General features: G+C 42.1%; 2 protein-coding genes across 2 annotated transcripts in view; one reads left to right on the top strand and one right to left on the bottom strand.

The window, feature by feature from the left end:
* LOC121861276 overlaps nucleotides 1–27524 on the bottom strand; it is a 49660-nt gene that overhangs the window by 6977 nt on the left and 15159 nt on the right. The window lies entirely within an intron of this gene.
* LOC121861277 (endochitinase A-like) lies at nucleotides 1321–27524 on the top strand. Its single transcript, XM_042358924.1, has 2 exons — nucleotides 1321–2653; nucleotides 20899–27524. Exons 1-2 carry the CDS (start codon nucleotides 1940–1942, stop codon nucleotides 21013–21015), a joined length of 831 nt encoding a protein of 276 aa, XP_042214858.1. The 5' UTR covers nucleotides 1321–1939; the 3' UTR covers nucleotides 21016–27524.

Below are 27524 nucleotides of genomic sequence, written 5' to 3'. Positions count from 1 at the left end.
CTGTCCTTTTCCTTCATCTTTTCTAAGTACTGTATGTGGATAAACCTTAAGAGAATAGAACAATCTTCACTGAAACAAGACATAACGCAGAATGTATACAATGTACCATTTATATTTCTGCTCACGAGGATAATTTGGTGGACTTTATTAAATTTCTTGGAGATATATAACTGTCAACAATTATGTCTTCCAGAATGTTAATGATTCATCTCGTATACAAATGACCGACAAACCGTTATTGCTCTTAATTAGCCTTCCCGACTGGCTCATGTGTGTATATACGTCACTGAGTTAAGTTTTGTCGAGTCGTACCATTACAAGGCAGTTTTACTCTTAAGTTCTTCCTTGATGTATCTTAGGTGCTTTTCCTGTATCTTAGGTGCTTTTCCTGTATCTTAGGTACTCTAACTGTATCTTAGGTGCTCTTCCTGTAACTTAGGTGCTTTTCCTGTATCTTAGGTGCTTTTCCTGTATCTTAGGTGCTCTTCCTGTATCTTAGGTGCTTTTCCTGTATCTTAGGTGCTCTTCCTGTAACTTAGGTGCTTTTCCTGTATCTTAGGTGCTCTTCCTGTATCTTATGTGCTCTTCCTGTATCTTAGGTGCTCTAACTGTATCTTAGGTGCTTTTCCTGTATCTTAGGTGCTCTTCCTGTATCTTAGGTGCTTTTCCTGTATCTTAGGTGCTCTTCCTGTAACTTAGGTGCTTTTCCTGTATCTTAGGTGCTTTTCCTGTATCTTAGGTGCTCTAACTGTAGCTTGTGTGTTTATATCAGTGTTTATTATCATCGAGGTGTTTATACATGGACGTCAAAAAGGTTAATGAACTTCTTCCACACAAAAATGAAAAGCATGTGGCGCTTAGTACAGTATTTTCTTATATCAACAATAAGGAGTAAATGTTTAATGAACTGCTACAGAAACAAACTTTAAAAAAAGGCCCTTGATGAGGAAGCTTTTCTTATGAGCTTAATTATGTTTGTTCTGCATCAATACATTGGATCATTAAATTATTGGATGTGATTAATCTTTCTCCTCTAAGGCGAGTTTTGCATGTCGCTCCCCTACCGCGGTTTGTTCGTTCCCCTGCATACTTGGCTTCGACGTCTCTATACGGTCAAATAACTATAATATCATTTCCACTGTAAACCAGATGATAATATATTTATTTCAAAGAGCATGTTATTCCACGGAGTAGTAGTTTTTGATAAATTAGATATAAAACGATGGAACGAAGTCAACACGTCAGCGGCTTCACAGGAATCGGACGCGGCAAACTAAATATTGTAGGAGGGTTGGCGGGGTAGCGCGCGTGGCCTGGGAAGTCGGCAGCAGTTCTTTACCAGCCGCGTCGCGTTAAACAACCTCGCCTCCCGCCTTGACGTCGTGGGAGACACACTTAACTATTACCGTCTGCTTTATCACTCGGCTATAAAAAACCAGAGATAGGAAAACAATACAGTAAAACCAAACGATTTTATTCACGAGGGAGACGAATGCAGTGTACTGTAGTGTGTGTGTTGTTAGTGTTGTCATAGATACGAGTTGAAGAATTGTACAAGTAGGTCCAGGATGGGGAATATACAGAGGGATTAGCAGCAGGAGGCGGTGCTGGTGGGTGAGGGAGTGATGCTTCTGCTCCTACACAAGGTTGATCAATGATGGAGTGTTATCGGCCACTTGGTCACGGCGGCGTCTTCACTACACACACCCAACATGAGAGTCAATTATGTGCTGGTTGACTCCTCCTCGATGGTGACTTCCTCCCCACAATGTGAAGCTTGTGATAACCTGTCCCAGAAACACCGCCTAGAAGTGAGAGAAAGCAATGACCTATTTTACTGTGCACAATGTTTGTTAAACCTGACCTCATTGTCATCATCACCGCCTGAGTGGACATAGTGAACTGTATGGTGAGTCCCCGGTGAGGAGGTTTTATCCTGATGTATTCCTCTTACCGAAGACACACACTCCAGATGAGTGAAGCTCAGCAGGGGGTGTCTCCCCTCGTCAACCCCCCCGGAGTGTGTTCCGCCTCACCCCCACCCACCAACACCACCCTGGGGGAGAGGAGCAACACTGCCACGGGACAAAGGGGCACAAGTGCCACAGGGGAAGGAGGCACCACCAGACAGGACAAGACTAAAGGTGACACACCCAAGATCACCGTCACCAAGAGCACTCCTGTACCTAAGACCCCTCCGTCACCCTCACCACTACCAGCCTCCACCACCACCTTCCAGTTCCCCGTCATCCTGGAGCCGAGCCGCGTCAAGTTCACCACCAACCATCCCCTCCCCCTAGCCTTCCAGCCTCCCCCACACACCCCCTACAAGGGTAAACTCCCTCCTGTGGCGTCGGCGTCCCACATGCAGACAGTGTTCGACAGTAACGGCGTGTTCACCATCACCAAGGGCAGCCCCAGCGACAGCACCAACACGCGGCCACAGTCTGTCATCAGCCAACAGCCACTCACCATCCTTCCGCTGGCACCAGACTCACAAGGCAACAACAACAATAACAACACCGACACGGGCAGCAAGCACGATCGCCTGACGCTCTCTTCGTCTGGCAGTGACATGAGCAGGAAGACAGTGGCTACCAGCCCGGACAGTGTGCATCAGGACCCCCCTCACACTCCCGTCACCAGGAAGACGGTGAGTCGCTCGTGTGTTTGTCACCTTAATAACAACATTAGTGGGTCCGTGGCTCAGGTGTGAAGACGCTCAACTCGCAAGATCATCGGTTCGATTTCCGTTACGATTGTTCAGTAAAAATAAATAACACCTGAAGATTAACACTTGCAACTTATTTTATCTTGATATTAACCACCTGAGCGCTAACCTAACCCCCCAGGTAGCGTTCGCGTATTTAATAATCAAAATAATCAGGTAAAATAAGCTTGGGGCCAACCTTCAGGTGATCTCAAAATTAACACACTTTTCAATATCAGTTTTAATTTTCCATACATACACCTGTACCTCGTGTCTTAAAAGCTGCCACACACACACACACACACTACATGAGGTAGGGTATTAGGGTCTTTTCGTAAGTAGTTAAATCATCGTCCTCAAAAGGGTTAAACCATCATCCTCAGAAGGATAAAACCATCGTCCTCAAGGGGTTAAATTATCGTCCTCATCAAAGGGTTAAACCACCATACTCAAAAGGGTTAAACCATCATCGTCCTCAAGGGGTTAAACAGAAGGGGGCAGGAAACACACAGGTAATATTGAGGGAGGAGTCAGGTACACCAAGTGACAACAACCACACGTGTTTATCCTGTTATGAGTGTGGGCAGTATATAGAGACAGAGAATAAGATAGATAAAGGAAGGGGTAGTTGAGAATAGTTGGGATAGAGGGATAGATAAGATAGATATACACCTAGCCGCTGTTATTCACTTGGATGACGATTGAAGAATATGGGTCAAACAACTCATTGGAACTCACAGGGACACTCATACACTCCAAGGAACTCGCATACACTCATAAGAACCCACAGGAACTCACAGGGGCATTCATACACTTCCAGGAACTTACAGGGACACTCATACACTCCCAGAAACCCACAGAAATTCACAGGAACACTCGTACACACCAAGGAACTCACAGACACTCGCAGGGACACTCATACACTCCCAGGAACTCACAGAAACCCACAGAAACTCGCAGGGACACTCATACACTCCCAGGAACTCACAGAAACCCACAGAAACTCGCAGGGACACTCATACACTCCCAGGAACTCACAGGGACACTCATACACTCCCAGGAACTCACAGGGACACCTATATACTCCCAGGAACTCACAGAAACCCACAGAAACTCGCAGGGACACTCATATACTCACAGAAACCCACAGGGACACTCATACACTCACAGGAACTCACAGAAACTCACAGTGACACTCATACACTCCCAGGAACTCACAGGGACACTCAGGAACTCACAGGGACACCTATACACTCCCAGGAACTCACAGAAACTCACAGGGACACTCATACACTCCCAGGAATTCGAGTTTGGTAAGGTATTCATGGTTGGGGAAATTAAAGTTAGTGACCAAGTGAGAGTAATTATACAAAGTTTATGAATGATAACTTAATGTTGCTGAAGGGGAATTAGAAGTTGGTGAAGTAGTCTCATGGTGATTAGGAGCGTCTTGTTTGTTTCACCTGACGAGAGGGAGGGAAGGGGGGGTGCAGGAGGAAGGGAGAGGGGTGCAGGAGGAAGGGAGGGAGGGAAAGGGGACGATAGGAGGGAGGGATGGAAAGGAGTGCAGGAGGGAAGGTAAGGGAAAGATGAACGATGGGAGGGAGGGAAGGAAGGGAAGGTGAGGGAGGGAAGGTGAGGAAGGAAGGGAGGGAGGGAAGGAAAGTGGACGATGGGAAGGGGTGCAGGAGGGAAGGTAGGGGAAAGATGAACGATGGGAGGGAGGGAAGGAAGGAAGGAAGGAAGGGAAGGTGAGGGAGGGAGGGAAGGAAGGAAGGAGGTGCCGAGCATCTCAAGGAAACTAACTGACCAGAACTCATCACACTAAGTCCTCAACCAAGACTCATTTATATCTGTTTTATTTATCACAAGTACAGACCTCCTCCACACCCTTCCTTCCTTCCTTCCCTCCTACTCTTCCTTCCTTCCTTCCATCTTCCTTTCTATACCCAGTCACCCTCCCTCTATCCTTTCAATTTCCTTCCCTCCCTCCCTCCGTTCTACCCTTCTCCTTCTCTGCTGCCTCCCTCCCTCCCTCCCTCCCTCTGCTGCCCTCCTTCCCTCCCTCCCTCCCCTCCTCTACTGCCTCCTTCCTCCCCTTCCTCCCCTCCCCTCCCTCCTCTGCGCTCCCTCCCTCCCCTCCCTCCTCTGCTGCCTCCTTCCCTCCCCTCCCTCCCTCCCTCCCTCCTCCTGCTCCCTACCTCCCTCCTCTGCTACCTCCCTCCCTCCCCTCCCTCCCTCTACTGCCTCAACCCCCTGCCTCCTTCCCTCCCTCCCTCCCTCCCTCCCCCTCCCTCCCTCCCCTCCCCTCCCCTCCCTCTCCCTGCTACCTCCTTCCCTGCCTCCTTCCTCCCTCCCCTCCCTCCTCCCCTCCCCTCCCTCCCTCCTCTGCCTCCCTCCCTCCCCTCCCTCCTCTGCTGCCTCCTTCCCTCCCCTCCCTCCCTCCCCTCCCTCTGCTACCTCCTCCTCCCCTCCCTCCCTCCCTCTGCTCCCTCCCCTCCCTCCCTCTGCTGCCTCCTTCCCTCCCTCCCCCCCCTCCCTCCTCTGCTGCCTCCCCTCCCTCCCTCCCTCCCTCCCTCTCCTGCTCCCTCCCTCCCTCCTGCCTCACTTCCCCTCCCCCCTCCCTCCCTCCTCTGCTACCTCCCTCCCTCCCCTCCCTCCTCCCTCCTCCTGCTCCCTCCCTCCCTCCTCTGCTGCCTCCTTCCCTCCCCCCCTCCCCTCCCTAGTGCACCTCTGTGCTTCCAAATATTACTCCAGGTCTTGACACTGTACCACCACATACACACACGCACCTCTCCCCCTCCCCCCACACACACACACTGTCAAAAGGCTAGTACAGGTATACAAACAATGTATGTAGACTCTAACGCTAACCTAACCTAACCTAACCTAACCTAACCTAACCTAACCTAACCTAACCTAACCTTACCTAACCCTCACAGGTAAAGTTAAGGTGTTTGATCATCAGGTAAAATAAGCTGGAAGGTGGTCTAATGTTTCGGTGATCCCATTAATTATCTCTCTCTCTCTCTCTCTCTCTCTCTCTCTCTCTCTCTCTCTCTCTCTCTCTCTCTCTCTCTCTCTCTCTCTCTCTCTCTCTCTCTCTCTCTCTCTCTCTCTCTCTCTCTCTCTCTCTCTCTCTCTCTCTCTCTCAACACGACGTGAGGTAAGAGAGTGACTTGTTACAGGTTGTGGTGATCCTCAACACGCTGCTGGTGATGACCCTCTCTGCTTAAGTTAATTAGTATACCTGTCTTACTTACCTGAGGCTCCCCCACTACGTCAGGTGTTGTGGCCATATTGGGTCGTTTGGCGGAGGAGCTGAGAGGTTTCTGTTGACGGTTCTGTGTTTAGAGTATAGAACAGGTTAGGTTAGGTTAGGTTAGGTTAGGTTAGGTAAGGTTTGATTTGGTTTATAATTACGAACATTAGGACCAACTAATTTCACCTGATAGTTAAATACCCTAATCTAACCCTACCCTAACCCTAACCTACTCTAACCTAACCCTAACCTAACCCTACCCCTAACCTACCCTACCCTAACCAACTCCAACCCCTAACCCAACCCTAACTCCACTCTAACCAACCCTAATCCCAACCCAACCCCTAACCTACCCTACTCCTAACTCACCATACTCCTAACCCTAACTCACTCTAACCAACCCAACCTAACTTACCCTAACCCTGGTGGTGGTGGTGGTGGTGGTGGTGGTGGTGGTGGTGGTGGTGGTGGTGGTGGTGGCGGTGGTGGTGTGGTGGTGGTGGTGGTGGTGGCGGTGGTGGTGGTGGTGGCGGTACCTTCCATTAATGTCATTTACGGAGGGGGGCAAAAGGTCACTCCTGAGGGTCGATATAGCGAGGAATATTGAGCCTTGTGTACTGGTGACTGTAGGTCCGGGTTGTGTATGGAGCCGGGACGAGACACTCACTCCACCACGGCATCTCGAGAGGAGCCAAGCTATCATCTACGGGAGGGAGGGAGTGACGGGAGGGAGGGAGAGACAGGAGGAAGGGAGTGACGGGAGGAAGAGAGTGAGGGAGAGACGGGAGGAAAGAAGTGTGGGAGAGACGGGAGGGAGGGAGAGACGGGAGGAATGACGGGAAGAAACATTCACTCCCTCATCTCATCAAAAGGTCCCTCAGATGCCAACACTGTCCCACTTAGTTACTCCCAGAAATAATTTGTTAAAAGATTTGTTGATAACCATAAGAGGATTAATACTCCTTGGTATGTTAACTCTTATGGATCAGTTGAGGATGAGCTAGCCTTTCCCCCTCACCATCACCCCTTCCTCCTTCCCCTTTCCCCCTCACCATCACCCCTTCCTCCTCCCCCTTTCCTCACCATCACTCCTCCTTTCCTCACCATCACTCTTCCTCCACCTTCTCACAATTATCACCCTTCCTCCCCCCTCTCTCACCATCACTCCCCTTCCTCCCCTTCTTTGTCCTCTCTCAAAACGATTCTGCTTATGTTAGTCTAGGGATTGGTTAGGTCAGGTCAGGTCAGGTCAGCGACAATTATCTATCAGCTGTAATAATCTAGGGTGCTAATCTTCAGGTCATATCCCCAAAAAAAAATATATTCTCATGCAATTTAAATGAACATAATCTCACGTACTCATTAACTCAGGTGTGTTTTCCATGTACAGGTGAGTCAACACAGGTAATGCGTGACCTACCTGACGGTGGTTATATCATGCAGTAATAACACTGTCTTGCTTGAGTCGTCAGCTGGTGAACCGGACCTGTCATCTACTGCACTGACAATATCCCAATGGTCAAAAAAAAAATTACGGAGGAAAATCACATTATTTAACGTTCCATTGAATTATTTTACCACAAGATGAAAAGAAAAATCACGTGACGACTCTCTCTCTCTCTCTCTCTCTCTCTCTCTCTCTCCCCCCCTACACAGCCCCTGACGTCATCGTTCTTTAACACATCTCACAGGGGAGGAGGAAAGGTTGCGGTGTTAGATACAGTGGGTTAGCTCCTCTCTCTCTACCACTGAGGGAAGGTTTGCTGTTTATCTAACGTGTATAGACAAACAAAGGGTAAACAGACTCAAACAAACATAAACACACTCATACCAAACATACGCACAAGTCTAGAGATAGGTAAACAATGCAATTAAGTTTACACACACACACACATACTGTACACACACACACACACACATGACTCTTATTAACCACCACGCTACCTGTCATCATTATAATTATATCATTACATTGGTATCAAACTCATGTACACAAACAAGACTTTTAAGGAATTACTCACTAACGAAGAATTAGAATGAGGCTAAAGATTTGTATTCATTTTTACTGAGTTATTAAAGTTATGACGCCGTTGTCTTTGCTTTTTGTTGAACCTAACGTGTCTTGTATAATTACCTGTGGTGGGGGAGGTTGTGTTGGGGGTGTGTGTTGGAGGAGGTGTGTTTGAGGAGGTGTGTTGGGGGTGGTGTGTTGGGGGAGGTGTGTTGGAGGAGGTGTGTTGGGGAGGTGTGTTGGGGTGTGTGTTGGAGGAGGTGTGTGTTGGGGAGATGTGTTGGGGAGATGTGTTGAGAGTGTGTGTGTGTGTGTGTGTGTGTGTGTGTGTGTGAGTGTTGACCTGTTTACTGATAGTGTTTGTTGAGGTTGGTGGTTGTGGTGATGTGTGTTGGTTAAATAAACTGAAGAAACACCCAGTGATGGTCCTATTAGGTAGTAACTAGCCCTGAGTGTATTATACTAGCGCCACTAGACCAATCAGCGCAAATCATACCCGCATACGTGTGGGTTCTGTGAAATCGCGTGAGGTGGTTTGTTATGTTCTGTAAAGACGTGAGGGAAGGTGAAGGGTGGTGAGGGGTGGTGAGGGAAGGTGAAGGGAGGTGAGGGGTAGGAGGGGAGGTGGAGGGGAGGTGAGGGGTGGTGGAGGGAAGGTGAGGTGGTGAGGGGTAGAGGGGTAGTGGAGGGGAGGGTGGAGGGTAGGTGAGGAGGTGAGGGGGTGGGAGGGGAGGTGGAGGGGGAGGGGTGGTGGAGGGGAGGTGAGGGGTGGTGAGGGGTGGTGGAGGGGTAGTGGAGGAGTGGTGGGAGGGTAGGGAGGAGTGGGGAGGGTAGTGACGGGTGGTGAGGAAGGTGAGGCAGGAGGAGTGGTGAAGGGTGGTGAGGGAAGGTGAGGGGTGGTGAGGGGTGGTGAGGGAAAGGAGAAGAAAGCAGGGAGGAAATAAGAAAGATTATAAGGAAGGATGGGAGGAGAAGGAAGAAAGAGGGAGGGAGGAAGGAGGGAGGAAGGAAAGGGAAGGAGGAAGGGACGAAGTGCGTGTGGTTCTTCCTCTCTTCTTCCCTTCCCCCTCCCCCTTTCACTACTCCCCTTCCCTCTTCCTTCCTTACTCCTCCTTCCTCCCTTCCTTCCCTCTTCCTTCCTTCCCTCTTCCTTCCTTACTCCTCCTTCCCTCCCGTCAGCTGGTATGTCAATAAGGATCTCCCGGGTAATACAGTAATTTAACAAGTTAACGCCTGGGTAGAGGTGGTGATTGTCTTGTTAACTATTAATATTAACAAGCTTGGCCTCGTTAACTCTTTCGCGCCTCTTGACTTTAATGTTAATTCTGTCTGCCTGTATGTATGTATGTATGTATGTATGTATGTATGTATGTATGTATGTCAGAGTGTATCTATGACTGTATGTGTCTGTATGTTAATCTTTATTCTGTCTGTATATAGGCCACACACACACACACACACACACACACACACTCTCTCTTCCTTGACACATTTATGGTCTTAACACACTTTCGTCTGTCTGTCTGTCTGTCTGTCTGTCTGTCTGTCTGTCTACCCCACTTGTGTGTTAATATTAACATTGTTCAGTACTATCAACCTTAGTTAACTTGTTCTGAGTGTGTGTACATGGGAGTGTGTACATGAGAGTGTGTATATGGGAGAGTGTACATGGGAGAGTGTACATGGGAGTATGTACATGGGAGAGTGTAAAGTGTGCATCCGTGGATCAATGTATGTATGGAGTGGGCGTAACATGGGTGGTTGATTGAGTGTGTGGGCGTGGTGGGCGGACACCAGTGGACGAGGGCGGATAGTGGTGGTGGTGATTGTTTTTAGCGGTGGTGGTGGTGGTAGTGGTGGTATGTGGTGGTGGTGGTAGTGGTGGTATGTGGTGGTGGTGGTAGTCGTGGTATGTGGTGGTGGTGGTGGGTATGTGTGTGGTGGTGGTAGTGGTGGTATGTGGTGGTGGTGGTAGTGGTGTATGTGGGTGATGGTGGTAGTGGTGGTATGTGGTGGTGGGTGGTGGTAGGTGGTATGTGTGGTGGTGGGTAGCCGTATGTGGTGGTGGTGGTAGTCGGTATGTGGTGGTGGTGGTGGTGGTGGTATGGTGGTGGTGGTAGTCGTGGTATGTGGTGGTGGTGGTAGTCGTGGTATGTGGTGGGTGGTGGTAGTGGTGGTATGTGGTGGTTGGTGGTAGTGGTGGTATGTGTGGTGGTAGTCGTGTGTGTGTGTGTGTGTGTGTGGTAGGTGTGTGTGGTAGTGGTTTGTGGTGGTGGTGGGTATGTGGTGGTGGTGGTAGGGTGGTATGTGTGGTGGTGGTAGTCAGGTATGTGTGGTGGTGGGTAGGGTGGGTATGTGTGGTAGTGGTGGTGGGTGGTGGTGGGTGGGTAGTGGTGTGTGGTGGTGGGTGGGGCAGGCATGTGGTGTGGTGGTAGTGGTGGTATGTGGTGTGGTGGTAGGTATGTGGTGGTGGTAGTCGTGGTATGTGGTGGTGGTGGTGGTAGTGGTGGTATGTGGGTGGTGGTGTAGTGGTTTGTGGTGTGGTGGTAGTCGTGGTATGTGGGTGGGTGGTGGGTAGTTGTGGTATGGTGGTGGTGGTAGTGGTGGTATGTGGTGGTGGTGGTAGTGGTGGTATGTGGTGGTGGTGTAGTCGTGTGGTATGTGGTGGTGGTGGTGGTAGTGGTGGTATGTGGTGGTGGTGGTGGTAGTGGTGGTATGTGGTGGTGGTGGTAGTGGTTTGTGGTGGTGGGAGGTGATGGTGGTGGTACAGAACGATGTCTCCCAACCACGAAATGTTGCGCACACACACACACACACACACACACATACGAGAGAAAGAGAGTTAGAAAGTGAGAGACAATGATATCTACCAATAGTCGAGTCTCCGTTTCATTTTGACGCCATCTTGTGCCGTATCCCATCTCACTCAGGTAAACAAACAGGTAAAGGAAGACAAATACCTCAGGAGTGTTTTGAGAGCCTCGTCAGGTGGACACAAAGGTGAACACGTGGTCCTGGCCGGTCAATAATGGTCCACACGCCTCAACCCAAGCCACTTACCTGTAATTATGACGTCACTAGGCACTGTGACGTCATGACTCAGCTGTTAAGGTTCTGCGACGGCACGAGTCTTGTTGGGTTTATTGACGTCATGACTCACACTAGTAACGTTGTGTTATTTCGCCTTATCTGTTGGGTATTTATTTTTATGATGTCATGGGTCAGCTGTCTAATATAGTGACGTGACTAAAAAAAACAGCAGAGAGAAGTGAACAGGAGATGGAAAGTAACTAAAATAAAATAGAAGAATACTGATCAAGAATATGAAAGGTGGAGTCACAGTATGTTTACGTTTGTGACGTCACGGGCAGTAACCAATGGCGGAGGAGTTGAGGCAGGATTGCGACACTCACTAATTACTGGTGAAAAAAAATATCACTGGTGCTTCCAAGACATATTAGGAGACGTTTGCTACAATTTCGTTTATATAATTACTGAACGGTATTTCTTAGTCTAATGTAAGGAGGGGGAATTTAAGGGGAAAAAATTTAATGACTTTGAATCACGCTCACAAAACACTCCAAGACGTGTCCATTATAATGAACGTTCCTGACATAAGTGTCGATCTGTAAGATTACGATTAAATCACTTATGAAAGCGATGATTTGAATCAGTCTAACGTAACCTAAATAATCTAACGTAACCTAAAAATAATCTCCGCTCATGTTTGATTAGTTAGGGTAATTATATTCAGTTAATTTTATTCATTTTCCATAAATTACTTAATGCCGCGGTAGTGTCGCACCGTTAATATATTTTTTAACGCCTCTCACCCGTTTCTGCAATAAGTAATAACGACTAGTAATTACGTAAATGTAATTTTAGTAAACGCTTCTTAATAAGTAACAATACTCACGAACGTAACATGGATATAGCACACATACTGTAAGTAAGACGTTCATGACATCCGCACACGACACACTGAACACACACGCTGCCAGACCTAGTGAATTTTCGCCAGATTTGGATAATTTAAGGGATTGATTAAGAAATAGGGATATTCCATCTCATTTGGGGGAATTTTTGTACTAAATTAAAATATTACTCCCAGATTGAAGTGTTTGGGGAAAAAATGGAGATCATATCCCAGTGTTAAGAGAAATACCGCAAATGGTGGAATATGGAGGCATTTTTGGCTGCACCGTCTGCGTTAAAGTTTATAAAGAATGCATAGATAAAGATAAAATATACATACTTCCACAACATAGCACATACATACATACACAGACAATAATATATGTTATGTAGACATATAATCAATATACACAGGTGGACGATACACAGCACAGAGAACTTTACACACACACACACACACACCTGAGACAGAACCACGTGTTAGAACTGACCTGTTGCCACCCTAACTTATGGCACTAACCCCTGCAATACAAACACATTTACTGTTTAATGTATGCACGATTCACCTGCAGTGTTAATAATATATAGATAAATAGATATATGGTTACTGTAGAGTAGATAAATAGATACAGAGTAAGAAAGATAAATTGTTAGATTGATTATAAACAAACAAACATACATACCTACATACATACATACATACATACATACATACATACTCAGCAAGACACGTCACAGTAAGACGATTCAAGCAAGGATTAAACCAAGGTTACATACCTCTATCACCAATGATGTAAGGACGCGTTAATTCGAGCCGTAAATGGCGGTAATATTGCACCCAGACTCTTCTGTACTTAGTGTTGGATATGTTCACTGATGATGTTATTTTAAGAGATAAAGTTAATGTACTGGTTCTTTGTGATGGTGTTATGTGGTGTTGTGTGGTGTTGTGTGGTGTTGTGTGGTTTTATGTAGTGTTATGTGGTGTTGTGAAAGAGACCTAGGGGTACTTGTAAGCCCGGACCCACGGCCTAGAAAACAGTGCGTTAATGTTCGAAATAAGGCAAACAGAGTATTGGGTTTTATATCTAGAAGTGAAAGTAATAAGAGTGCAGAGGTCTTATTGCAACTATATCTTGCGCTAGTTAGGCCGCACCTCGATTATGCGGTTCAGTTCTGGTGCCCTTATTATAGAATTGATATCAATTCACTAGAGTCGGTGCAGCGAAGAATGACGAAAATGATTCCGGTACTTAGAAACCTTCCATATCAGGATAGGTTAAAGAAACTAAACTTGCATTCCCTAGAAAGACGAAGAGTGCGGGGAGATATGATAGAGGTATTTAAGTGGGTGAAAGGAATCAATAAAGGCGATATAGATAAAGTTTTTATAATATCCGAGCAGGACAGGACTCGTAGCAACGGATTCAAGTTGGATAAGTTTAGGTTTAGGAGGGAGATAGGAAGAAACTGGTTCACAAATAGGGTGGTGGACGAGTGGAACAAGCTTAGCAACTTTGTAGTAAGTGTTGGAACGCTGGAAAGTTTTAAAAGGAGGCTAGATAGATTCATGGATGATAGAGAGTGGTAGTAACTCTCGACAGGAGCTGCCATGCACAGGCCAACCGGCCTATTGCAGACTCCTTATTTTCTTATGTTCTTAGGTGTACTGTATATGGCTGATTTATTATTATTCTTATTATTATTATTATTATTATTATTAGTATTATTATTAGTAGTAGTAGTAGTAGTAGTAGTAGTATTAATATTATTAATATTATTATTATTACACCATTAGAGTACCGTCCCCAAATAGTGTATGTGTGTATACTGTATATAATAATAATAATGTACAGTGGTGTTGGTGGATACAGTGGTGTGGGTACATTACTGCCTGGGGTACAGTGGTATGTGTGTCGTAATATGCAGTAAGTGTCCCTGTTACTGGTGTCACCGCGCCGTGTACCCACCCAGTAATTGTCAAGTTAGTCATGTCACGCCGTCAAAAGTTCTCCTCCACTCACAACACAAGTGACAAAGTAGACTGCAGTGTAAAAAATAAAAATAAAATAAATTAGAAGGAACAAGTAAAATATTAAACTATAAAACTACAAAAAGTAAAAAAAAAAAAGTATTATATTAGTGACCCTTGTTGTAGGCGTCTGAAGAAATATAGTTTTTGTTTTGACTTACACTACTGGGCCATGGCGGTAGAGTGCTTGGGTCAGGGTGTAGGTGGGTCAGGGTGTAGGTGGGTCAGGGTGTAGGTGGGTGGGTGTGGGTGTCTCATAGCACATATTAAAAAAACCCTGATAATATTTTAACCCAGTGGATGGTGCTTGAATATAAAACAGAAAATGGTGCGGAAATTGTCTTCGATATTGGCAGAGGAAACGAGGAGGAAAGTTTTTAGGACAATTTGTGACGTAATTTTAAACTAGAATAAAGTGTTTCCTCGTTTCTTATCTTGGGTTAAACTGTGATGACTGTTGTATTTATTTATTTATTTTATATTGTTACTCTTCATAATAATCGTCGTTATTATTATTATTATTATTATTATTACTTGAGTTAGTAGGTTAGGGGAGGGTCCAGGTGGGGGGGAGGAGGAGGATAAGGGGAATGTAGGGGGGGGAGAGAGGGGGGGTGAAGCAGGGGAAATAATAATTCTTAGTGGCTTTAACTCTATAGTGTTGGTCAATAGCGATCAATGGTCCCCTCTCTGCTTAAGGAGTGTGGGTCTCCTAACTGAAGCAGAAGAGGAGGAGGAGGAGGAAGAGGAGGAGGAGGAAGAGGAGGAGGAGAAGAAGGAAGAAGAGGAGGTGGAGGAAGAAGAGGAAGAGTAGTGGAGAAAATAAGGGAGTTGAATAGATCAGAGAGAACATGAAGAGGAAAGAAACTAAGTGAAAATAAGGAGAAGAGGAGGACAAGGGAAAGGAAATGTGAGGAAATTGGCCGAGCGAGAAGGTGAGGGGGGTGAGAGTCAGGTGAGAGGCAGGTAAGGGAGGTAGGAGTAATTAGTGAGAGAGAGAGAGAGAGTTTATTCACCAAGTAAAATAAATTTGAACAAACGCTGGAGGACTAATCTTCAGGTGTTCCCCCCCCCCAAAAAATAATACTTCTTATGTAAAAATCCAGTTATAACCAGCGAACCATTTTAAATATTCAGACATTCCGTTTCAACACTTGAGGTGGGAGGCGCGCGCAGTCAGTATTTACTACAATACTTATTGAATATTTTAATAGGGTTGGTACACCGTCTCTTTGCGTGACACTCTGCCGCTACCTGGGATCAATCATTGCTTCATGGTCACTCGTGTAAACAGAGAGTGTGTGTGTGTGTGTGTGGACTCTACCTGTGAAAATCTAATCACAAACTTTGGATCACCTGAAGATTTTGCTTGCCCACGCCTATAGTTTTTTACCCTACGTTATTTGGTTTGGTTATAGGTTACATTAGATTACGTATGTTAGGTTAGCTTAAGTTAAGTTAGGCTTTTAGATTTGGTTAGCGTTAGGATGGTTAAGAATATAATACCGTAGCAATTTATTAAAAGTTCACAGCCAGACTGACAACAATGGTAACAATGCGAGGAAGATGATAAAACTCAATAGTTCTGTCTGATATAAAACACTTTGCTTTTCTTGCTGTTTTTATTTATATATAATTCCAAGCTTCAACAACGTAATATGATACTTTTTTTTAAATCTAGCACTTGTTTTTAATTTAGTTTCTTATTTGGTTTATATATTCGTAGGGAGTTGCCAGACGCTGATTTTATCCGCACTAAAAGTTTATTAACGCTACGCTTGACCAGAAAAAAAAAAGATATCATTAATAACTACAACTTGCAACACGGGACACTGAAGAGGAATTTGACAGTAAAATATCTAGTCATTTATTAAGGACAGGGAGAGGGGTGAGGAAGGGGGGGGGGGAAGAGAATTGTCCTCTCAAACAAGGGCATTTGAATATTAAGTACCGCGCCATGAAGCACTCCATCAAGATTCAGGCTTAGGTCGAATACTTACCAATTAAAAAGTCACATAAATTTCCAAGAGTAAAATCGGGTTTAAATAATAATAATAATAATAATAATAATAATAATAATAATAATAATAATAATAATACTAAAATAATAATATGTAGCAATCAGGTTTGACATACAGTATTTGCATTTTTTCATGATAAAGTATTAGTTACGTTGATTACACATGGAATTATTAAATAATAGAGTATAAGAGAGTATAATTAACTGGTATTTAGTAAAGGTGATGATAGAAGTTTAGACTGGTGTGTGTGTGTGTGTCGGCCACTGCTTTGTGTGACTCATGGTGTTAGCATTTGATACGATGATTTGGATGTGATATATAGATTGTGTCTTGAGAATGATGGTGGTGGTATTGGTGTGGGTGGTAGGGGTAGGAGGGTGGTGGTAGTGGGAATGGACTGTTATAGTATTCAGTTGTCATTTTTAAACCACAACAGTAAATTAAAGACGAGTACGACAGCAATATATTAAAGACAGAACGAGTACTTTTAGAATTATATTTTTAAAAGCATAGATTCTTTGTACCGAGTGACTCATTAAATGGTCAATACTCCACTGGGGGATGCCATGTAAAAATGACGTCACTCACTATCAACCAATCAAAGGAGAAGCCTGCAAAAACTCATGAACAATGGCGGCTATGACGTCACCACCAACCAATAAACGGAGGTCAGCTGAAAAAAATTTGTAAACAGACCCAGCCGACATAATCATGACTACTAACTGGCGGTCGTGTAATGGTAATCAAAGGATAATTTATATTACACACACGTCTTCCAGCTGTTACCTAAACTTCTCTTAAAATCTGGACTAAATATTTTGAAGTGGAAAGACGTCAAAGGCGATTTTTTTTTGGGCCATTTGACCTGGACGGATGGCAGAACACAATGACGAAAAACTCAAAAGTTATGAATAATGTATAGCGTTTTATTCTTTGTGTTTTTTAGACTTATTTTTAGTTTATTTTTTTAATTTGTTTCTGTGTTTTCTTCTCTTGTTCCTGCCTCCTCTCTCGAATTTATCCGCTGTAATATTCTTACTTCATCTCCCCGTCAATGAATATTTTTCCACTCCCTGATACTAAATGTCTTATGCCATATCACAGTGACGCTTAGAAAAAAAAAATATATATATAATTTTGATGTTACAGTTCCTAAATTATTGTTGTTGATTTTTAAATTTTCAACTGTCTCTGTCTATTACGCTATAAAAACTATTTCTGTTACAATTAGAAAAAGTAGGGACTTGATTTCTTCAGTCGTTAATTATGATGTTTTCATTACGGATTTTACCTGCAAACGGTAATCAACTTCCGTTAATAGTGTGACATTGTTTATCTGTTTACGTTAGAGACCCTAATAGCGTACACCGTTTAATAATAATAATAATAATAATAAAACTTTCAACACTACACAAAAATTCTCTGCTTTCACTGGATTCGTTATCTCGTCATCCAAGAGTAGAAAACAAATTATCAAGGTATACGAATTCAGTATTTTTTTTTTTAACACAATATAGTTTTTGGATATATTAACCAAGGGTGAAGCTGTCCAGGTGTGTCATGTGACGGGGAGGAACTGTCAGGAGTCGCTAGATTAGGTTATCACGTTACGCTGTGGTGGTGGTGGGGAGGGGGGGGTGTCACGTTACCGGCCAGCCTGGTTAGTGTTGAACAAAATATGGAAATTAAAATAACCAAAATGATGAACCCTGGATAATAAATCTGAATACCAATTATAGAAAAAAAAGCCAATCCGGTAAGATCACAATGATGCAACGAAAAACAAGATCTGATATGGACCGATGCTGTTATGTAAATTCGAGTGAGAATAGAATTTACAAAACAATATTAACAATGCAATGACGTCACCACGATGTATGATAACCATCTTCCTAAAGACATAATATGAAAGACATAAAGATTTAAGATAAAACTATATGAACCTCAGTATCATGCATATTACATTGTTCTTATCCAGAGCAACACATACAACGCTGCCGGTACCAAGGAAAAAATCTAATACTGCCGGTACATTAAGTTCTATGCAACATGAACACACATCTTGCTGTAACTTATAATATTTGTGTCTATAAAGAAAATAATACACGTAGATATAGAGATAAATATTAGGAAATCTCTAGCAAGAACAATAATTATTTCATATTTTAATACAACAAAATATTATCCACTGCTTGACTATTAAACATTATAAAGATTGGGGTTTTTTTTTAAGTCTTTACGCATTGTGGGTTGGGATTTGAGCCATCAGTAGTGGTTGCAGTTAGTGTAGACTGAGAATCAACAATTTTACCACCTGGCGTTTATATGGCGTCCAGGTTAATTAACAAATCTGGTTTGGGACGAGGGTGGAGTGAGAGGGAAAAATGTTGTGAGTGGTAATATGAGAGGGACGAGAGATGAGGAGAGGAGAGGGGAGCTTTACATGGAGCAATAAGGTAGAGTTGCTGGTTTTAAATGGACCCCAGTAACTGTATTACTCCACCACAGGCTATCCATTACGACTGAAGCGGCAGCCTATTACGATTCAGGCCCCTCCAAAATAGCCCCGAATCCTAATGAGTGGGTTAGGTTAGGTTAGGGCTCAAATTAAGTCACCATAAGGCACACAATGGTGACAAGTTGGGCTCCGTGACCAAATATTTCAGGAGCGGCGGTTGTGTGACCGAGGACAGTGCTTCACCAGCTGTTCTAAGGGTCGCTGGTTCTCGCTCGGGGCACCCTCAGTCCACCCAGCTGTGAATGGGTACAGTACAGTTGCGGAAGTAAAAGCGAACAGTGAAGAGACGGCCATGCTACCTATACCTGTGTACTTAAAACTCTTATCCACACTGCCACAAATGGACCGTCAAGCCAAGGGAATTCTCTATAATCAGGAATAACGATGCATGTAAGAAAATGTTGTCTACGTTAATTTAAAAGTATTTCACGTGAAGGTTTTTATACGGTTAAGAACCTCGTTTAAGAGTTAGGAAAATATTTAAACAGGTGAAGAACAAATACAAAATCATGTAGACTGTACTGCGTTTTTTTTCCCAGCTGAGAAAAACGAACTATAATCTTACGCCATCTACATTATATTATTTTTGAAATGATGTGCAACTTGTTACCGAGCCTCCCCCCCCCACACGCACATACACACACACACGCGTACACAGGGAGACGCGTGACGGCAGATCCTCGTTGTAGACAAAAATAGAGCCAAGGGATAATGAGGTTGGTGGTAGAGGTTTTATCTTACGATGCATCCTTGATACTGTACGGTACGGCTTAATCCCCCCCCCCCTGCCCCTCCTCCTCGCTCTCCCTCCCTCACTATCTAGCAATTTTCTATCAGTTTTTTCTTACAATATAATTATCCTGTTTATTTTTTTTATCTTTCACGGGAAATATAGTGTTATTTGTTCTTTTCACCACAATATTTATTCACAGGAAGGAAAATATGACTAATTTTATTTTTAATCCTATTTTTTTATTTCTTCTGTTTTGTATTTAGGAATTTATAAAGGGATAATGGGGGTTAAAAATCCACATATTCACATTTTTAGGAGATTTATGATTTACGATTACTTGCTCAGAGACGAAACATCAAGGGGTTTGTATTTTTCCTGTACATTTTCTTTCCAGTGTATTTTAGAGACTATTTTTCCATGACTGATAAGACTATTTTTTTTCAATATTTTATTTCGAATTTTTAAAAGGTTCGTAGGATCCTTAGTGGGTTTTGTTTATGAACCTGGGATTCTGGGATATAATTACGTTCTCTATTTTTTATAGATTTAGGAATCAATATACTGTACTAATCTATCCACTAATCTGTCTATCTATCTATAAAAACAAAACAGTGGACATAACCAAGCCAACGAAGGAAACTTTGTACTACAATGAAGAATATCCAACACAAATATCACAAAATCTTTGGTAAATACCGATCATGAGAGGAACACCAGAGACAACACAACACAGCCCAACACAACACAGCTCAGAACAATCCAACACAAGTGACAACACAACACAACACAGCCCAACACAACACAGCCCAACACAACACAGCCCAACACAACACAGCTCAGAACAATCCAACACAAGTGACAACACAACACAACACAGCCAAACACAGCACAGCTCAGAACAATCCAACACAAGTTAGCAACATACAACACAGGTATACACAGGAGGAGGTGTTGTGGTAGTGTGGTGGTGTGGTGTGGTTAGTGTGGTGGTAGTGGTGGTGGTGGTGTGGTAGTGGTGGTAGTGTGGTGGTGGCGTGGTGGTGGTGTGGTAGTAGTGTGCGTGGTGGTGGTGATGGGTGCTCTTGTAGTAGTGTTTGGTCGGGTGTGCGGTGGTGGTGACTGGTGAGGGGGGCTCCTCTACTTCCCCTCTTCCCTCCCTCCTCCATCCACCCCCCACCCCACACTCTCCCTCGGAGAAGCAGAGGTCAATACTGAAATTTCCAACAGTACAGAAGCTGAATACTATGTTCACACACACACACACAGGTAAGTTCCTCGGGCTAATAAGTGTCTCAACTCAAGGAGACTCATGGAAACACTAACATCAACACAACATAAACTCACTACACAAAACGCTACACAAATATGCACTACAGTTACTACACAAACACTACATACGTCTTTCTATTTACAAAACACTGTGGGAAAATGTGTTAATACGTATTCATAAAAATAATATTGACTCAACATCAAATAATGTGGGAAGTTGAAAATTAAATACATGCTTTCCACTGCTATACTTCTTTAGGTTATGCCACAGTGTAAATTATAATATGCAATTGTTGGACATTATGTTTGTTTTTATAGCTTACATCTCCAGGGACGAGGCATATATTCATGTGAATCTTTGTGTATCTAGGAGTCAGGCTGGAGGGGCCACACAGAACATTCATCACTTACTCTTTCTCTCTTACAGAACTGCTGCGACAGAATGTGTGACAACTTCTCCATTTTCTGCTGTATGCTGTGCGACTGTTCGTGCTGCCACTGTGACCTCTGCTGTCTGCTGTGTCGAGTGTGTGTGGCCATGTAACCTCTGCTGTGTGGAGTCACCCCAACAAGGCAACGGAGGAACTTCAAGACGGCAGTGTTGGATAAATACCACGAACATGATTGCTTAAACCATTTCCTTATTCATCTTACAAAAATTAAAAAAAAAAACTGTCAACTTGAAGCTAACTTTAACATAACAAGCCACCTACGGTTATGTACAATTAGTTTGTTAGTTTGAATAGATTTGTTTTGGTTTCATTGGTTCATTGCTGCAAAAAAAAAGGGGGGGGGGAGGGTTAGCGGTTCCGTTTGTGGTACAATTTTAATAGCGACAACCTGGTGGAGAAAACACGCAAGCAACTATCAACTTGCTTCCACAGAGTCGTCAACGGCCGCCAGACGCAGCGCAAGCGAAGTGGAAAGCCAGAATGAAGTGTGACAACGCATCAAAGTGGCTGGCACACTTAACCTACTATGCAAAAATAAAACTCAGAAGTTTATTGACAGTACGGCAAAACTCTAGCCTATAGTAACTTGACCTCTAGGTGTTGTATAGTATTTTTGAACGCGACAAAAATTTTAAAATACTGAAAAGTTTTGGAAAAGTTTACGTTAAAAGTGATTATACCAAAAACTCAAGTTGAAAATGATCAGGAGAGTGGCGATATGTTAAGGCCTAGTCAAATTTTTTTTTCAGGTTTGCACTTTTAAATATAATTCAGTATACCAGAAACAGGAGAGAGGAGGGAGGTTTGGCAGACCAGCAGGTTGTCATACTGGAGGGTTCATAGTAAAGGAAGATAAAATGATTCAAAGTATGTGGTTTAAAAAACAAACTTATCATACTAATATCAAAGTAAAAATAATGGGACCAATTAATTAAGATAACGACAAAATACAGTTGTGCACTTGGTGTCATATTTCTCAGTACACATTGCAGTATCTGGCATCTGATGTTGGTCACGTGTAATTGGCTTACAGAAAACAAAGACGAATAAAACAATATAAAACAAAGATATTTGAGTAAATCAGCGTAAAAAATACTTCCTTAAATATACCTGATCCTTATAGGTGATGTCAGATAATGTCAACAGTGTCAAATGAAGTTAACGAGCAACTGTACATGGTTCAATAATTCAGTGGTAACAAAACGCGTACAACAAAACCACACAAGAGCGACAAGAGGCAGTATTTGACAGTGAGGAAGGGAGTGTCAACACAGCTGCAGTGGGACGCTGAAGAGACACACACACACACGCGTTGGTGGTGATAAGTTATGACGCACACACACACACACACACACGGAACAATGCATGAACTCACTGCAATGTTCATCATCAATAACAACCTAATCTAACCAAAATTACGTGAATAAACCTTACCCAATTAACCTGACTTTACTCAAATTAATGTAGAGGACCTCATCTATGGAAAATATCCAAACAAGGAACGTAAAATGAAGAACAATTTCCACTCAGCACTAACACAAGTTTGATGCAGACATTTTCAACCTCAAACAACACTGGTCGCCTTCTTTCATTTCTTGTTCAATGACCAGTTATTTGCAAGCAATATTTCACACCCAGACATAGATCTATAACATACACACACACATTCTCACAGACCACCAGGTTCAAACACTGCACCATTTGTATTGATTTGCGATAACATTATAGTATAGCGAATAGTGGCAGCCAAAGTATACTGTGTATCTGTGATTTATACTTTAAAATGTCGCCATAATGCAATGCTACCAAGAGAATGGTTTAAGTAACAACAGAACAGATTATTGTTGTCAGTTGAGAGTATTGGCATTTGTCTACACTCTACAGTCTACAGCCAAGGGTCGGGGAATTTTTTTGAGTAAAATGAAATTACCCCCAGACTTCAAAGTACACTAGTACAGTAAACAAGAACAAGCCAATTTGCTCCTCGAGTAAACTGAGGCTCTGATGGAAGTGTCTCATACCGCATGCATTATCCCCAAAATTTTTAGAATTACCCCATTTAGGGTAATTTACCCCTGTTCCCCGACCTCTGCTCTACAGAGTTTTGCGTGGGTGGCGGGTGTGTGTGTGTGTGTGGGTCGTGCGAGGCAGCTGTCGTAGCTCTGTTATCAATTATCTCCATATTCCCAATAATTGTTTAGTTTTTCGACTTACTTAGAATACGTGCTTAAAGATATTAGTAGTTAAAGCATAGAAATACATATATATATATAACTACTACTTTGTAAACAAGGTGTCTCAGGCAACTGTGAGGTATATTCATTGAGTATACATTAAGACTATAGGCTGCGGGTGAGAAGGGACCCATCATATCAATAGAAGCCATTATTATTATATTATTATTATTATTAACAGTAGTAGTAGTGTAACATTATTTTCTTCATTCTTTCATCTATCCTCACTTTTGTTACTGTTATTAATATCTGCTTTCTCTTGCGAGGGAAGATGGGAGACTATTTATAACTATATTCACTTAAAACTATAAACGCGCAACTCGTTTTAGTCAGCAACATACATAAAAAACTGATATTATTAGAAGGAATGAAATTATGAAGAAAACCCAGTGTATTTATTGATGGATATTGAAACTATTCAAAAGTGTCATTAAAACACAACTGTTAAATATATGACTCCAGTGAAGGTTAGGTTTTATACTACTTAAACTTTTATATTTACTATGAAACATTTGAAGTAATGATATGAATTTAACCACGTTTATAAGTTAATACTACAGAAGAAAATGTTAATGTTTTGTACTTCATTAAACATGTGTATTTTGACATGATAATTTTATAGTAAAAAGTTTGGGTGTGTGTTGATCCATTTAATGTTGACTTAGGTCGTTATTTACTCAAACTGTATGAATGCATGAGTGTACAAGTGTTCTTAAAGCAACAGACGGCAGGTAATGCATTAAACACAAACACTAGACTGGCTGGAGAGGCTTGTCATTGGCGATATTAAACGGGAGAAATAATTTTAAACCAAGAAAATGTAAGATAAAGGGACTTAATGTGATTGTGTGAGAGCTACTTTAATTACTGATATTAATACATTTAGTACACACATTCTTACAGTGACGCCACACTTCCAGGCCACGGACGCGGATTCAAGTTTATGGTGTTTTAGAGTTCCAGTGTGATTTGGTCAACTTTTTTCTTATCGTTAAAGTAACTAAACCAAGTAATCTAACTTAACCTATAACCTATTGTAACATACCGGGAAACTCTCATCCCACTTTTAGGCATACTAAGAACAGCCTACCGTTTGAGTTTTGAAAGTATTGCCTCTCCCCTCTCCTCTCCTCTCCCCAGTTTACATTCCTGGCAACGTGAAAAGCGGAACTGACCAAGCGCCGTGGAGGATGGAGGGCCCTCAACATGAAGTGGCACTATACCCTCCCTCCCTCCCTCCAAAGTCAACATGTGTTACGTAAGGATTTGAAGGATTACAAAACTGTGAAGATTATGGGATGTGCACAACGGTAACAAGTCGTAATAACAGCAGACGAAATGAAACAACGAAAAGAGAAACCGTTAAATGTAAGACTTACAACGTTAACTGCTAAGAAAGCATTATGTTAAATTCTGAAATATCAAAAATAAATTCATAATAAAGTAGTGGGGAAGAACAAAAGAATTATCAGATAAATGGAGAGCTCAGGCACTTGAAATTCACATTGTGTTTCTTCCTCTTGTCGTAATGAAAGGCCTCTAGTGTGCTTCTCATCATCTCAACTCCTTTGTGCATCTTCCTAACCTCCACGTTTTAATAATTGTTCATCACAGAAATACTGCCCCTCGTTTCCTCTTAAAACCTTAGTTCTACGCTCCGTAAGAATCATTTCCGTCAATAAAAAAAAGTTGTTCCCTGAAAAGTGGCGTCACGTAATGGTGTAAATGTACAAATATATTTAAATTGTTAACAGGTTAGTTTTTCCCTGTGATATTTTTAATCTATTTTTAGAAAAAAATCACGAAACAAAGATGATTAAACAAGAGCGAGATCGTAATAAAAAAAAATATATGATCATTTTGCATACAGTATTTGCAAATGATAAAGAATGTAATATGGGTTTGTGTTACTAAACTTTGGAACTAAACATTACAAGACCAACTGCTCAAGCGCAAAAAATACTGTATGCAAATTATTCCTTCAGACTAGTCAAACAAGCAATCAAATTATTATATAGTCACTGTTATTAGTTGGCGAGGTTAGATCAAATTATATTAATACAAAACAAGTTCATGAACGTACTAATACAGATGCTACTTTGTGTTTGTACATTGATATTTATTAAAACATAATTGTTAATACCATGACTGTTGAGCGGCGTGAACATTTCTTATAAACATTTGAATATTAAATTTTGTTTACTGTGTAGGAACATTCCATTCTTAAGTATTGTCATATACAACTATACTCATTTGAATATTATTATGCGCCATATATTCCATTAACAGGCCTTAATAGCGCAAGATACACTAAAACAACTTATTATTTATTTATGAATACAGTATTGGCAGTACATATTTAATTACCTAGAAATTACGTAAATTTCACTTATTTAATACTCTGTCAATCTTCATAATCAGAGCTTTCGTGTGCACAAATCAACTAGGCTACACAATGAATCAAATCTACATTACTGTTACTGTTATGTAGACGTGTGTGAATACTCAATGCTTGAACAAGATAGTAACGAATGATATGAGTCTGTTCCCAGGAAGGTGAAGGATGATTGAAACACACTCCTCAGGTGAATTACTTAAATGTGAAATTCTATATTTCATTGCAGTATAAAGTTGGGATTACCTGAAGATTAGCCCCTACACCTTATTCCATTTTGAGATTAATTACCCTAACCTAATTTAACAATAATCATTTCTAGCCTAATCTTACCTATCTTAACCAAAATCTATTCTTACCATACGTAACCTAAATCTAATCATACTTGACCACAACTAAATTTAACGTAACATAACCTAAATTTAACCTAACTTAACTTAAACCTAACATAAGATAATCTAAATCCAACCTAACTTAACATAACCCCTCCAGGCAGCGTTAGGGTGTCTCAGGAATAATCTTCAGGTGGCCCCAAAGTTGTCTCAAATGATTGCAGGTGTAAAAATGATTGTTGTGTGTTTTCCTGTCTGTAGTAATGTTTGTTTAATAACACAGAAAATGACAAATGTTGCACTGTAAATATTTACTTTATTACTTCCATTCAGTCTTCATATCTTAACTCCAGTGTATAAATTGCCATGAGTATTATGTCTTCAGCTGAGACAAATATTATACGTAGTGATAAACTCTGATATTATCTACACTAAGTATTAGGATGATAGTTTATCTCATCCTTTTAATGAATGCGTCGGGTCCGGGATTTATTGCGTTGTGTGTGATATTGTTTCGTCCCTAGGTCACTTATTGAAAGACATTGTATTGAAAAAGATAGACAGGTTATTTTGGTGTGTTTGTAAGCTCGTACAAGTGAGGGTGACAAACTATGGCAGTGTCAAGAGCGGAGTTGGTCCTAGTTACCCCGTCTTCACAGTACACAAGAGGAGACTACAGCCAAGAGAATCATCCTAACGTGAAATCCATTAAGCCATTCTTCTACATAATCCTGGGGGGGTTTGATGTTTTTTTTAAATTAATATAGAGTTTGTTTTCGATATTAGTGACAATAAAATAAATGTTCCAGGGATGATGATGATGGACATTTGTGATGTAAGGAATCAGAAGGAAGGAGCCACACTTTGACGATATCGTGGTACGTGTAGACTAATGATGTACAAAACTTGTTTACATTGTATATTCACAGTTGATCTCAGAATAAAGACAGATACTTCAGATACAAGAGAAAGTCTTTCAGTAGAGCTTCTGTACATAGCAAAAGCTTCATAGTAGGAGTATTATAAGAGCTTAATAGACTTGCTGACAGTTATCTCTGCTGTAGTAGTTCATAATGAGTCGTCTTGACATAATAGAGGTATTTTGCATATATATAATACATTCTCATCAACTCTTTTTAACATCTGTAGTCCTTGCCAAGGTCTAGTGTGTCGAAATATGTTGAGTCAGACTTTGGTAATACATTTCATATCATAATTCAAGTATGGCAAAGTAGGTGTTGAGTAAACGTAGCCTACAGGTGCCAATACTTGTAGATAGAGGTGTAGATACATGTAGACGCTTAGATGCAAGTACAGGTAGAGATAGTGGTTCAAGTACCGGTACAGAAGAGCAGTGTTAGAATTACAGGTAAAAGTACAGGTACAGTAATTTCCAAAAGGTAACTAACCATATTACGCTATCAGTCTCCTTCCTACCTTACTGGTCCTGTAGTCTCAGCTGCCGTCAGTGTAGCTAACTAAAATAAACAATATTTTAGATATAAAACATTTCTTACTAGAAGATACCAGTGTGCCTTATAAATACATTAACTTCCTTTATAAAAGGTAACAACTAGTATGGATTTGTATATCTGCGATTCAAGTATGTAGTTTGTATGAGTCAATAAAGTTACAATATT

Source organism: Homarus americanus, unplaced genomic scaffold (assembly GCF_018991925.1).
Source record: "Homarus americanus isolate GMGI-L3 unplaced genomic scaffold, GMGI_Hamer_2.0 scaffold55693, whole genome shotgun sequence".
In the NCBI taxonomy this organism is placed as follows: Eukaryota; Metazoa; Arthropoda; class Malacostraca; order Decapoda; family Nephropidae; genus Homarus; species Homarus americanus.
Note: the sequence above shows the minus strand (reverse complement) of the source record. Positions and strands in the feature narration are given on the sequence as shown.